The sequence below is a fragment of the Hemicordylus capensis genome, chromosome 2 (assembly GCF_027244095.1).
Source record: "Hemicordylus capensis ecotype Gifberg chromosome 2, rHemCap1.1.pri, whole genome shotgun sequence".
Taxonomy (NCBI): domain Eukaryota; kingdom Metazoa; phylum Chordata; class Lepidosauria; order Squamata; family Cordylidae; genus Hemicordylus; species Hemicordylus capensis.
Window position 1 is genome coordinate 261,880,863 of NC_069658.1, and position 14,210 is coordinate 261,895,072.

Sequence of the window (14,210 nt, forward strand, 5' to 3'; positions counted from 1 at the left end):
AATAACACCTGTCTGACTGTGTAGACAAATAATCATCAGATGCTTTCCTGTCCCCAAAGGGCTCACAATCTGAAACAGATGCACAGCACAGCCACTAGCAACAGCCACTATGGCTATTCACACAAGCAGCCTTATCCGGGCTTGTGCAGCTCTACCAGGATAGGGATGCTCATGAGAAGTGCCAGGATTGAGGCTGATCCTGGCACTGCTCTTCTGGATAGCCCTCGGTTTCCTGCCAGGCTTTTACCCAGGGAGAAGTGGCCAGAGACCTTTTTCCCTGGGTCCCTGGTTGTATGTGTGCTTGGGCTGCAGGCAACCTGAGCACACACAGAGCCGAGTGGGCCAGAGTGCCTGGCTGAAGGGCAGGGCGGAGCCACCATGGTGCAAATTTTAGATCTGCCTTTAACCATACTCAAGGGAACTACATATATTTGCTGCAATAGTCCTGATTGGAACAGCAGCTGTATTCATATTGGTGTCCAGTCTCAGGAATTGTCCCCTTAGTTCCACACTTGGAATCATCCACATGACAGGTCTTCAATTTATGCACCCATTTATCACCTGGGATTCAAGAGAGGAAGAAATTCTGTTAATAAGCGAAAGGCCCATCATTATTATGGCGTTCCCTCCTACCTTTCTCTCCTTTTGCCTCACAACCTTATTTTAATGAGCCTGTTGGCAGGGATTTGTGTTTTTCTGTTTTGGACACTGCCTAACACGTACTGTATTAAGCATTTCATAAAGTAATAGAAAACTAGCAAAAGGGTCATAAGAAATGACGGGCAGAATTGTGGGAAACAGTTTTTTATTTTATGTTCACTTTTCTCCCTCTCTCTGTTAGTATCCTTTCCCTCCCTCCCTGCTTTCTCTGTGCCTAGTGGAGTCTTCTCGTTTAACCATCACACATCCCGCCCCCCGCTTTTAACTTCTCCAGGGCACTTTCCGGATTACACTCTGTTCAACAGTAAAATGCTTCAGCTTGGCAGGATCATTTTGAAAATGGAAATAGCTTGTACCTACAAGGGGAAAGTACAGCTGGTTTTTGGTGTGATGCACACACAATGTTGTAGGACTAAAACGCAAGGATAAGATCAGAAATTTGGACAAATGGACAATTTTTTTCCATCTGTTGGTCTGTCTGTCTGTCTCTCTCTCTGTCTGCCTGTCATCACATTTCTATTCTTACCAGCATTCTCTTTGCTTAGCCTTCCATTCCAGCATTCCACTTTTCCATCTTTCCCCCACACTGTAGTTCAGTGGTAGAACATATGCTTTATATGAATGAGGTCCCAGTGAAGATTGTGATTGCTTCAGCGGTTATTTTGATGCATGTTTTATCAGAATAGTTGCAGCTTGGCATGCAGAAGTGAGGAGGCCTGCACCTATCAGCATCCTCCCATCTGCACAATCATTTGATCGTTTAACCATTTAACACAGAATCCTGATGTCCCTTGCATCAAGTCAGCCCTGGTCACTCTAGAAGGCAGTGATGCCAAAAGAAAGCATGCACTCAGCAGGGGCTTCTTACCTGAATATTGTTTCTTAACTAAGCAGACCCCATTCTCAACTTTACAGAATGTTCCTGAAGGATAGCATCGCTTCCCTGGAGTCACAACTGTGCACCGTCGGCAGATTATGGCGTCTGCTGTAAAAGATAGGCATTTTTGTATTCTAACCATTCCCTGCAAAGATAGTTCTTAGTGGAATGGTAACCCTCTTTAAAGGGACAGTGGGATCCCATGGGCTAGAACAGGACATTGCTGGCAGCCACCAGAGTCTGTCCCATGATCAGTTCTTAGTGATCCCTGTTGAGCATTGTAGGGGAGAGCAGGCAGAGACATCTGGGAGGCAGTTGAGAGAGATCACTGAGATCACACAGCCGGTAGTGGGCAAGTTCAGTCCCAGAATGAGTTGTGTCCTCCAAACGTATTCCTCTAATTTTTTTCCATTTCCATCATTCCTCAGTAGGGGTGTGGGGTGGTGGAGGAGGGAAGAACCACACTTGGCAACAATTTTGCAGTAGGGGCACAAACTGCCACCACCACTGACAGAAACCAGAAGAGGGGAAGCCAATGTCCCTTCTTTAGACAGTTCCAGGACTGCAAAACATGGCACAATATATTTGATGGTCTTCACTAAGAACACAAACAAACAAAAAAACTAAATTGAGAAGCAAAAGCAGTTTCTAGCTTGGAAAAGGTTCCCCCACCTTTGCTGCATGTTAAGTGTCTTTTCAAGGGAGGGGCAATGTATTGAAGATGCATCAACTCCCCCAGTGAAAACCCCAGTCTTGGAAGTTGGTGATGCAGTTGATTCTTTGACAGACAGGTCCAGGATTTGGAGTGTGTGTGTGTGTGTGTGTAAAAATAACATGTTTTTGACATTTATCTTCTTCACCCTTACCAAGGAACTCAGGACGATGAACTCATTGTACCATACTGCTGTTTATTTCATGGTAGTGGGCTGTAGACATTGCTTTAGAATTTTGGGGGGAAGACTACTGTTTGGCAAAACAGATCTTCATCCCTGTTCTGTATCTCCTCTCCTTCCCATCCAATGTTAAAACTAGTTCCATGAGCAAGATGCAGTGTGAACAAACTAGGAAGGGGCTGGAGCTAGGAAGCTGGAGGGGATTTAGCACCCAGAAAAGGGAGGGGAGAGAACTGGTGCCCTCCCAGCTCCCACCCACACCCGACCCCTGTAGAGCTTTCATCCACCCATTCCCTACCACCCGCAGGCTTCTCCACCCACCTCAAATAATGAGCATTTTGCTATCGAACCCTTATCATCCTCATTGTCATCACAGTGGTTCACACTACAGTTGGGCAATTCATGTCTGTGTACACTATACACAGGGGCACCCATTTTTTCTTCACTCATTGAGAGGATGTTCATGCAGAACTGCCTTCCTCCAAACCCCTTTCCCCATAGAGTTGGGGATTTGTCCCTTTTAAAGCAATTGGGACTCTAGTACATATATGCACCTACCTCTGTTGTAGGTGTGACTTACCTCCTGGGCTGAGGCCAAGGAAAACACTGGCTGCAAGTAGCAAAGTCTGAGCCATCTGTGGCCCCTGGTTCTCCAGGGAGAAGCTTTGCCACAGTGGATAGCCTTTGGGTATAGAGAGTGAACCTCACCAGTGGGCAGCCTGGTTTTTATCACCTTTCAAGCTGGCAGTTGAGTAGATTCAGTCAGAGCTTCTAGATAGTTGGCAGCCACTCTACCTACGCTAAGCAACAAGTTGCTCAAACTAAGTAACTAGGCCAGAGACTGCATTTATATAGGTCCAGGTGGAATGCTGATGGTCCTTCTGGGTTTGGAAGCTGCAGTAGCCCTCCAGCTGCCATGCCTAAGCAGTTCCCCCTACTTGCAAGCACCCCCTGGTGGTACAAGGAATAAGTGCTTGAGGCCCATTGTTTGAGCCTCTGGTTCAAGACCCTGGCTGTTATGCAATGAACCTAAATCACATGTACCAGTAGTGTGACTGATAAGCTTTTCAATCAGTATCCTGTTTCAGAACGTTAGCACTTAAATGCAGTGAGGAGGCCTTCGGGGACTGGCAGCCCCTTCTTACACATCTCCTATTGCTCTACAGTTATTGAAGCTAATAGACATACACAGAGTAGGGCAAGTAGGCACATTATGGATGACAATAGTTACAGCAACCACTTTCAGTTGAACAAAACAGAATTTTATCTTTCCTTTCTAGGTGTATGGAATCAGCCTGTCTGGCTGGTAGTGTTGCAATATTCTGCTCCATCTTTTTTACTTACTTACTTACTTACTTACTCACTCATTCATGATAAATAATAAATAAATATATTACATTGTTCAGTATTACTATTTGAAGGATGGCTAACAAATCTTGTAAAGCAGATTAAAAGATGCTTGCTTTGTCTGGTGGGCAATGGAGGTCCTTCCAAACTGTTGCCTCCAGTCAGTTGTCATTTCATTTTTCAACAGTGCCCTGGACACCTAAGACATTATGGGGAGAATGATGACTGCCAGTAGAAACCACAAAGTTTTTGTGGTGGCTTCTATTTTATTTTCCTCCAAAGCCCTGGATGTAGTGTTGGTCTGAAGGATTGTGGGAAAATAAAATGGTGGTCACCCCAAGCTTGGTGTGGGTCCTGGGACAAAAAGTGAAGATGGGCCCCCACCCCATCTTCTTCCTTAGAAAGGTGTGAGAGCAAAGAGCAAGTTGTCAACCAGCCAACAGCACCCCACCCCACTTTCTCAGGGGCTCAGGGATATTTGTCCCTCCCTTGTTCAATTTTACCTACACTCCTGGTAACCACTACAAGAAGCATGGCATTTCTGTGACATAACTATTCCTAGCTTGCCTTCCCCTTCATATTTGCTACACTTATTTTCTCATGCTTCCCCATTATATTTCACTGTTGCGAATGGGTCAGAACTTTACCACATACACCTTTTACTAAAGTTTCCCACAAATTATGAAAATATCTCTTTACCTAACAGCCACCTGCAAGGAGGTTGCAAATGAACTGGGTCAATAATCAGTCTTTGCCCATGTCTTCTCCTTCATATACTTGTTTGGGTGCCAACTGTTACTTGCCATCTTAGGGTAAAGTTGAAATTGACATGAGCCAAGATCATAGATGAACACTATGGCTGCATTTACACATAATGGGGAACTGGAGGGGCCTGAGGTCCCCTTACTGAACCCATGCAAATCCAGTCCTGTTCCTAAAGCGGCCTCAAGTTTCACTATGAGACTCTGGTTTGAACCCTTAGTTTGGTATGTTTTTTTAAAAATTAAATTTTTATTAATTTTAACAATAATCTTAACATTGACATTCACAACAAATAAACAGATATGGACTTCCCGCTCACACCTCCTCGTGAATCATCAGTTATAGAGTTAACCCTTGCTATAATAATAATTCAAAACATAAATTTAAACCTTACAAACATGATTTTAATCTACCCAACCTGCACTTATTACTACATTTCAAACCCTGTTGTAAAATCAATAGTAGGAAAATAGTTCTTTAGATACAGCAAGAATGGTTTCCAATCTTCTTTAAAGCATTCTAGATTTTGGTCTCTTATCAATATTGTAAGTTTTGCCATCTCCGCATATTCCAAAATTTTTATCAGCCAATCTTCTTTTGAAGGCAGTTCATTGCTCTTCCATTTCCGTGCATATATTATTCTGGCCGCTGTAGAAGCGTACATAAAAAATGTTAAATTAGTTGTAGAAAATACTCTTTGTGTTATCCCCAGCAGGAAGGATTCTGGCTTCTTAGGAAATGCCATTTTGAATATTTTCTTTAACTCATTATATATCATGTCCCATTAGGCCTTAGCCTTCCTACAGGTCCACCACATATGAAAAAAGGTTCCTTCAGAGTCTCCACATTTCCAACATTTGTTTGAAACATTTTATGCATTAGTGCCAGTTTTTTTGGTGTCAAATACCACCTATACATCATTTTATAATAATTTTCTTTTAGAACCCTCAGTTTGTAGTGAATTTCACTGCTCAAAACTGAGGGTCCATGGGGCCTCCGTTTCATCCAAATGCAACACTGGAGACTGCATTTGGTCAGATTGGAGTTGAGGGTCAGGGTTCCTCCCTCCCTCCATAATTGGCTGTGTGGATTATCCTTCAGGCAAGAAGGAAGCCCGCGCAGCCGATTCACCCTCCTCTCTGCAGTCTCTCTCTGACCGCAGAGAGGATGCTCTCCCTGTCGTCCGAATGTGGAAAGGAGAGTGTGGGTGGTCAGGGTGGTGGTGGTAGCAGAATCACAGGTCCATTGTACTCACAGTTCCATGTGATGTGCAAATGATGCCTATGTGTTGGTTGAACTGATATGCTTGTTTACTGATTCAATTTGCAAACAGCATTTATCATACAGAATGAGTGACAAATTGGCTGAATCTTACTGGAGAAGAACACACTGGCCAGGTGTGGGGAACCTTCTGGATGGTATTCTGAATCTCCAAACCTTGCAATGATGAATATGAAGATGAAGGCTATGCATTGTGTCGAACCCAGTGTCATTTGGCCATTATCAGAAAGGCTTCTGCAGTAACAGCAGGGAGTGTCAGACCAATGGAAGTATTTCCCATCTCAGATTAAACTTTCACTGAATATATCTGGCAATACAAAGCTGCAGGGAATATCTATCAAACTAACAAATTGAAAGATGTGATTATATGCTGGTGTTATATATTTGAAAGACAAAATTTCATAATGCTTTAGGTGAATCTATAAGAATTTACAGTAAGATATCCATCTATAAGCTTAAGTTAAAAAGTGATGGCATTTAACTTGAAAAATAAGGTTGTGGGGACAAAAATGTTAGGCTAATTTATAAAGACTTGATAGAGTGACAAATAGACTCAATCTATTTAATGAAGGAACAAAATGAAAACAATAATGTATTGATACGGAAAACAATCACTCCATATAGTCAAGTCTGGAGAATAAACACAGTTAAGATGAATATCTTACCAACATTAAACGTTATGTTACATTTCATAATGTTCCAATTTCAAATGCCAGATAAGTGTCTAAAGGACTGGCACAACAGATTGTTAAATGTATTTAGGACAATTTAAAAAAACAAAACAAGAAGACTTAAACATAAAATGTTATACAACAGTTGGGGAAATGAAAGGATGGCTAGCCAAGTAGCTAATTGTGTATCATGCAGCTGGACTTGTCAGATATTAGATTGGGAAAAAACTACTCTATGATTTTACCTGATCAAATGGTAGCAGGCTTAGTTTTCGTGCAGTAATATGGATAAATTGAAGGCAAAGATATCACTATAAAAACAACCTTTGCTTGAACCTTCAGACTTATCAGGGGTGGAGCTGTAACTGTGCAAACGGGTTCCAAGAATCTAAGCACAGTTGCCCTCTGGGTCACCACACTTGCTGCGACAGGCCCTTGGCAGCGGCCCCCCAGCACCTCTTTTTTGCCTGCTGTGTGTGGGCATCCCTTTTCTCCCTTCTGCATGTTCAGTGGCAAAAGGATGCCAATGCTGCCGCTGCCATTCATGGCGGGGAGAGAAGGGGCATCCTTCACATGGTGTAAAGAGAAGGGGCACCATTGGGGGTGTGAGGGGTGGGGATGCCACCGCGGTTGTGGGGGGGGGCTGCCCCAAATAGGATTGTGCACAAAATCGGCTGGCCCAGTTTGGTTTTACCCCCTTCAACCCCCCCCGGTTTGGTTTGGCTTGGGGGGGGTTGCAAATATTTTTATTTAAAAAATCTTTTATAAACTTGATTTACCCCTCCAAGGTTCCAAGGCTGCAGGAGGGTTTGCGGAGGTTCCCCTTCCCCCTGGCCTTCCTTATGTGAAAAAGCATCCGGCTTGGGTGATCTTCAGCCTTTTCCGGGCTTTCCCTCCATCGTGTCGGCCATTTTGGAGAGCTGCTGTGCATGTGCAATGGGACCCTGAATGTCCTGGGTCATGACCCAGCTACACAGGGCCCACTGTGCATGCATGGCAGCCTCCAAAATGGCCCCTGAGATGGCGGAAAGGGCCAAAGATTGCCCATACTCGGTGCTTTTTGACATAAGGAAGGCTGTTGGGGAAGGGGGACCTCCACTGACACCCTCCACATGGCCTTGGAGAAGCCCGCCGAAGGGGGTAAGTAAATAATAATACTGTTAAAAATATATATATTCACGAAGCCCCCTGAATGGCCGGGGCGGGAGGATTCAAGTCCAATGTGGCTTCACATTGAACCATTGAACCGAACCAGTTCGACTTTAAACAAGTTCAGATTTGAACCTATTCACACATCCCTAGCCCATGCCCTCTCTACGCTACTGAGATTTATAAAACGAAATTATCACCAAATATCTCTCTTTTCACTTTTGTTACAAAGCTTTTCGTCTCAACTATCATCTGGGAAAGTATATTTTGTAGGAAAAAATATAGAAGGGACAGATATAAAGACTTTTTTCACAATACAGTTAAAGTCTATGAAAAATCAAAGGTAAATTTTCAATTTATAGTACTGAAAAGGAGGGAAAGGGTTATCCTCTTTTTCAATACTTTCAAGTAAGAAGATCTGGTATACTCAGAAAACAAAGTATAATTTCTTTAGAGAATTAGCTGAGTGAATAACTAATGAACTCAATGAGAGAGAGAAATCTTCTCAAAGCTCTACTATTTCTGGCTGACAAAATCAAAGTCACCAAAATCTTTCATTCTCCCCACATACAAGTTTCCATCCCCATTGTGATTCCATATGGATCAATAAAAGCATATTGGAAATAAATCTCATGGAAAGGAATAAAATTTGCTTCCACGAAAGAACAGTAGTCATAAGGAAACAAGAGTTCTGGAGAGCATTCAACTGTGTGCTTGGTCCATTTGAATTGTTCCCATTAACCAGGACATTTTGTCTCGGATAGCAAAGGATTAGCTGACCTCCAAAGGTCCAATGGTAACAAAACAGTTCTTCTAAATTACTGGCTATATAAGCCAATCAGGGGAAACGTTAGAGGTATAGTTTAGATGGCCAGATACAAAGGAGCATTGAGCTCCTATGCCTTTAATGGCTGTGCAAAATTAAAACTGGGGAAGGAGAACTGCTGTGTTAGCATCTTGTAGCAAACATTTTAGGGGGTCTTATTGCATCTTAAAGCCTAACACATCTATTATGTGACATAAGCTTTATTTGGGTAGCAATTCTAACCCTATTCTAACCCGATTTGGGGGCTTTTAATCACTGTAATTGTTTAATTGTTTTTTTAAAATGTTTTTAAATTGTTAATTGTTGTTATATTGTTTTTGGTTTTTTTTAGCTCTTTATTGTTTTAGTGGTTTGTTTTAATTGTAAACTGCCCTGAGCCATTTTGGAAGGGTGGTATATCAATCAATCAATCAATCAATCAATCAAACAAACAAACAAATATTGATCATTTTATTTTATGCAGTTTGTCATGCATTGTGGGAAAAGCTGTACTTGTCTCTCTGCTTTGCAAAATTCAAAGATCTCTCTATATTTTTGCACCTTGTCACTCTGGACATGACCCCCATAACAGAGTGATACTAAAAAACATGTATACATCCAAGGAAGATACCTTAACCACTTCTATATTCATGCTGAATGAAACATCTTTGACAGTTCAGCAACTTTCTGAAAGGAATGTGCAATCTTTCTGCTTTCAGAACAGTGCAGCATTGGCAAAGTATGACAGATGCTGGCGAGACTCAAGCGCAAATCCTGATTCATGTCATCAACTTGGGCAATATTTGTCTACTCTCATTAGCCCTATTCAGATGCTATGTTGTACAAGTGTAAAGATGTCTATACACGTGTGCATTCTTTTGTGTGAACGACTGTTCCTGTGTTCATTTAAAAGGGGAACCTGGGTACAGGACCCGCAAATGCAGGATGCAGGTAGGAAGTACACTGCTGTGTCAGGGTTCAACATAACACGTGAATCACTGTACCTGTGTACGAATCTGCACCTGTGCACACTGTACACTTGTCAAAGTGTTCAACATAATGTCTGAATAAGGCTTCTCTCTCAGTCTAAATTGTGAGGATTTATAGTTGGTGGTGGCTGTGGCAGCACTTGTAGAATGTAAATCAGCAGCAGATCCCTTCAAAGAAAGATGAGGAAAAAACATAAGATAAACTGCACTCTATTTAACAGCATTGATATGTAGCACAGGAAGCCAAATAAAAATTCGCCTCTTCTATAAAAACTATCTGGAATGCTACAACATTCCCCCTAATGGCCATTTCAGCCACTGCTTGGAATGGGAGAAAAGATAGTGGATTCGGTAATAACATGAATAAAGCATACCTTACAACTCCTCTCAGTTTAGCCAAATCATGTCTGCTGAAGTAGCCCATGACCCTGCCAGGTGCACAAATTCTGACCATTGGTACCATCTCAGGGGACAAATGCTCACAGTGATTTTTGGGCTACCCCGCAAAGAGATGGAAAATAGGCCATAGCATTGTTGCACTTGCAGATTACTCTGTGTTACCACCCCTTCCTTATCTCTACCCCCAAACGATTAGGGTAAAATGGCAGACATTTTTGCACAGAGAAGTGGGTTAGGGTCAGGGCTAGGATAACAATGGACAAATTGTTGTACTCTCTCCGTGGAATAATTTTTGGAGAACATTCCTGCCAATTTGCATTCCCATTCTTGTGACAACATTGATAAAATTTTATAGTAGTTTTTGTGTTTATAAAAGCTTATAAAAAGCTTATAAAAGCTTGTGTTTTAAAGCTCATAAAAGCTTTAAAAGCACTATTGCAAATTTGGCCACTGCAGGCCCATTAGGTCAGGAGAATAAAAACATGATAACACCATGGAAGTTGAAAGTTCTGCAGTGCTATCATCAATTTTCCATCTTGAGGGATGCGGTCCTTGTCAAAAATCACAATGAGCATTTTTCCCACCACCCCAGCTGGCATATGTACAAAATATTCCTAAAACATGGGCTAGGGGGCAGGGGGCCATCACAAAAGGTAAGGGGGACAGCCCCCACCTTGCCCCCCCCATCGGCAATAATTTAAACACTGCTCTCAGCTCTGCCATTTTCTTTCTCCACCGCACCCCCACTCAAATTTAATTGTGCAACTGCTCAGATTGGTGAGCTTATATGTTATTAGGAGGAAATCCCCCTCCCCTTGGCCTCGTGCGGAGGGGAGGGAGTTTGTCCCAGCCCGGCTCCATACGAGGCCCAAGAAGCGGCCTGATTGGCTCTTTCCAAATTGGGGGCGTGGTTTCGGCCGCAATCGGCCGATCCATGCCCTAGAATCTCAGTCCGGCCTTGGCGATCTGCTTGGAAGGAGCTCTCTGCACGAGCTCCTTCCCGTTAGTGGCTGGGGGCGGGTTTGCCCGAGAGTGGGCGCGGTGGACAGTCGGCGGGGCCTTCGGGACCGCCGCAGGGGCAACAGAGGAGGCGGCTGCGGGGACAGCAAAAGCGGCGGCAGCTGCAGTGGCGCTCGGCCCGGATCGGCCTCCAGCCTCTTCCCTCATTGCGGCGTGGGCTCGGCTGTTGAGGGCCTTGGCCCTCGGGTTTGTCATTGTCCCTTGCCCTCCAGGGGCTTCAGCTTGGGCTGGGCTTGGCCCGATAAGGCGGTCTCCCCTCTCATCGGTGTTTGGGCCTTCCCGTTCCCCCCCAGTCCTTTCCCTTTGTCCTGTTGGGGGGCTCCCTGCTGGGTGGGGTGGTGAGTTGGTGGCCTTAGCTGGGTGGGGTGCAGCATTTTGGGGAGCCTGGGTGCAAGTGGGGGCCATAGGCCGCTGAGAACAGTGTTTATTTTGGGGCTCCTCTTGGGTATTGGTTTGGGTTCTTCTTCGCTACTGGCCTTAGAGTTTTCGTGCTGGCCTTAGCAAGGCTATTGGGCATTCTCTCTGCTCCTTAATGGTTGGTCTTTTACTCTCCCTATATTGCCTGATATGGGCCTTTAGTTGAGGGCAAAGGGTATCATGCCCAGGAAGACTAAAGAAAAGAAGGGGGGCCGGCCTATCCGGCAGCCCAAGAGGCCTGCCCCTCCGCTGTCTTCCTCGGATGAGGAGGACGAGGAAATGATTCTCATTAGGGGATTGATAAATAGAATGGAGGCGCTGGAGAAGGCCAAGGCTGCCCCTTCCAATAAGGGTGCGGGTCCATCTGGTGGGGGGGGTGTACTGCCTCCCAAGGTTCCTCGTCGGACTCGGGGATCTGCCAGGAACCAGTTGCTAAAATCTCTTTCTAGCAGGTTGGAAGTGTTGGAGAAGGGGGGGCCCTGCCGGCCCGCTTTCCCCCACAGAGCCGGGCGCTCCAGGTGTACCTCCGCCAAGTGGTCCGGTTCCTGGACAGCCTACACCGATGCTGCCGCCACCTTCATCGCCTGCGGATCCGGTTCCGGTGCTGCCTTCGCCGGCGGTTCCCCAGCCCGCTGTACCAGTGGACCAGTTTCCTGCGGACCCATCCATTCCGTTGGCCCCGGGTGAGCCAGCAGCACCAACACCCCCCGGCAGCACTGGCCAGTGGCCTTCTGTTCCCTGGTCAATGCCTGCCATGGGGGGCTGGGGACCAGCCCCATACTGGTCCCCTTACACACAACCATGGGGTCTGGGCTTCCCTTTGACCTTTCCAGGGTCCACCGGGGGTCTCCAGGGGACCGCTGAACAGGTTTGGCTGGGCAATAGGCCCACTGTGAGTCCTGTACCACACCCTTCAGGGGTTGTCCCCAATCCGGTTCCCGACGCTGGGGGGCAGGCAGGCTTCTTCCCAATGGGTATTCTGCCTTCTGCGCAGCACTCCCCATATGGTGGTATGGGGCTTCCACTGGGGGACCATTTGCTCCCGGCTACCAAGGAAAAGATACTCAAGGGGGAATACGTCGATATTTTTAGCCTATTGTTTCATGAGCCCGAGGTCAAACACAAAAACGGGGAGTCTTGCAAAGAACATGAAGCGACTAAGCGTAAACCAGTTGAAAAGACCTGGAATAATTGGTTATCAGGCTTCACCATTTACATGGGAGTCATAGTTCAGGTGCAACTGGCCCAGGGCCCAGCTCGACTGAAGTACATGGATATCATTCATAGGGCTGTTTCAGACTTTGCGGGCTCCTCCTGGATCCACTACGATGAAAGCTTCTTTATGAGGACTGCTCTGGACCCCTCCTTACCGTGGGATGCCCCACTCCAGGAGTTATGGCTCGTGATCATGTCCCCGGCCCGCCCGGTGGACGGGGATCGGTCAGATAGTGGGCATCTGTTATCTAGGCTGCCGGGGGTTTTGCCTTCGTCAGGGGCGGGCCAGCAATGGGTTCAACCCCACTTGGTCTGCTGGAAATACAACAACAATGGCAAGTGTTCCAGATCACCCTGTCACTTTAAACATGCCTGCGGTCTCTGCGAGGCGAAGCATCCCAGTGCTGCTTGCCCCAGGGCTAGGTTTGGTGGTCCCGGAGCTAAGTTCCGGCCAGGTAACAACAAAAAGGGTGGCCCTCCCCCACCCCCTGCAGGTAAAGGGACAGAGCCCCATCAGGCTTGAGGTCTTGGGATATCTACTGCAGGAATACCTTGACAGGTCTGCGGCTGCCTACTTGTTTTCCAGTTTCAAAGAGGGGTTCAGGATCCCATCCTCCTCCTGGCGGGGGTTGGATAGGTTGGAGGTGGTGATTAGGAAAATCAATAAGGAGGTCATGGCGGGTAGGGTGCTGGGGTCCTTCGGTAGCCCCCCCTTTCCCAGTTTGTGGGTGTCACCTTTAGGGGTGGTGCCCAAGAAGGTACCAGGTGAATTTCATCTGATTCACCATCTCTCCCACCCTAGGGGGTCGTCTGTCAATGTCGGCATCCTGGATAGCCTGTGTTCAGTGCGATACACATCATTCGATGAGTCTGTTAGGGTAGTCAGGAGCAAAGGGGTGGGGGCTCTTTTAGCCAAATGCGATATTGAGTCCACCTTCCGCTTGCTGCCTGTCCATCCAGATGATTTTGAGCTGCTGGGCTTTGCCTTTGCAGGACAATTTTATTTTGACCGGGCACTGCCAATGGGCTGCTCTATTTCTTGTGCGGCCTTTGAAGCATTTAGCACCTTTCTGGAATGGGCAGTATGGCGGAGGGTGGGCCTGGTATCCACCGCTCATTTTCTCGATGATTTTATCTTTGTTGGGAGGGGCAATTCCAGGGAATGCCACCACTTGCTGAGCTCCTTTACAGAGCTGGCGGGCGAGTTGGGAGTGCCTCTGGCAAAAGATAAGACAGAGGGGCCTATCACACGGCTATCCTTCTTGGGAATCGAGCTTGACACAGTGGCGGGTTGCTCTAGGTTGCCGCTGGCAAAACTGGAGGTCCTACCAGATCTGGTTAGGACTTTGGGGCGTGCCCATAAGGCTACCCTGAAGGAATTGCAGGTGGTAGCGGGGCACCTTAACTTTGCCTGCAGGGTAGTGGCCCCAGGGCGGGCTTTTCTCAGACAGCTCTGTGATCTAACGGTTGGCCTTCGGGGCCCCATCACAGGGTACGGATCACGGAGGGAGTGAGGGCTGACCTAGCGCTCTGGGAGTCCTTTTTGCTAGGCTTTAATGGAGTTGCCTTCTGGAGGAGCAAGCAGCTCCTGGAGGCTGATTTGCAGGTCCACTCAGATGCTGCCGGTGGGGCCGGGTTTGGGGTCTATTTTAGGGGCCGCTGGTGTGCGGCCCGTTGGCCTGTGGAGTGGATAGAGCAAGGGATCATCAGGGACTTGACATTCCT

At 46.3% G+C, this 14,210-nt stretch overlaps 1 protein-coding gene across 2 annotated transcripts in view; it reads right to left on the reverse strand.

Annotated features, from left to right (window-relative positions):
• LOC128341780 (protein PIP-1-like) overlaps positions 1-14,210 on the reverse strand; it is a 58,330-nt gene that overhangs the window by 16,543 nt on the left and 27,577 nt on the right. The window contains exons 2-3 of one of the 2 annotated variants that reach the window (XR_008314567.1): positions 1,529-1,645; positions 354-561 (exon numbers count right to left, since the gene is read on the reverse strand). Coding sequence is in view for 1 of the 2 variants with exons in the window: in XM_053288308.1 (XP_053144283.1) it covers positions 1,529-1,645 (117 nt within the window). In the remaining variant the exon portion in view is untranslated. Of the gene's footprint in view, positions 1-353; positions 562-1,528; positions 1,646-14,210 lie in introns of those variants that run through there. The other variant, XM_053288308.1, reaches the window with a different exon arrangement.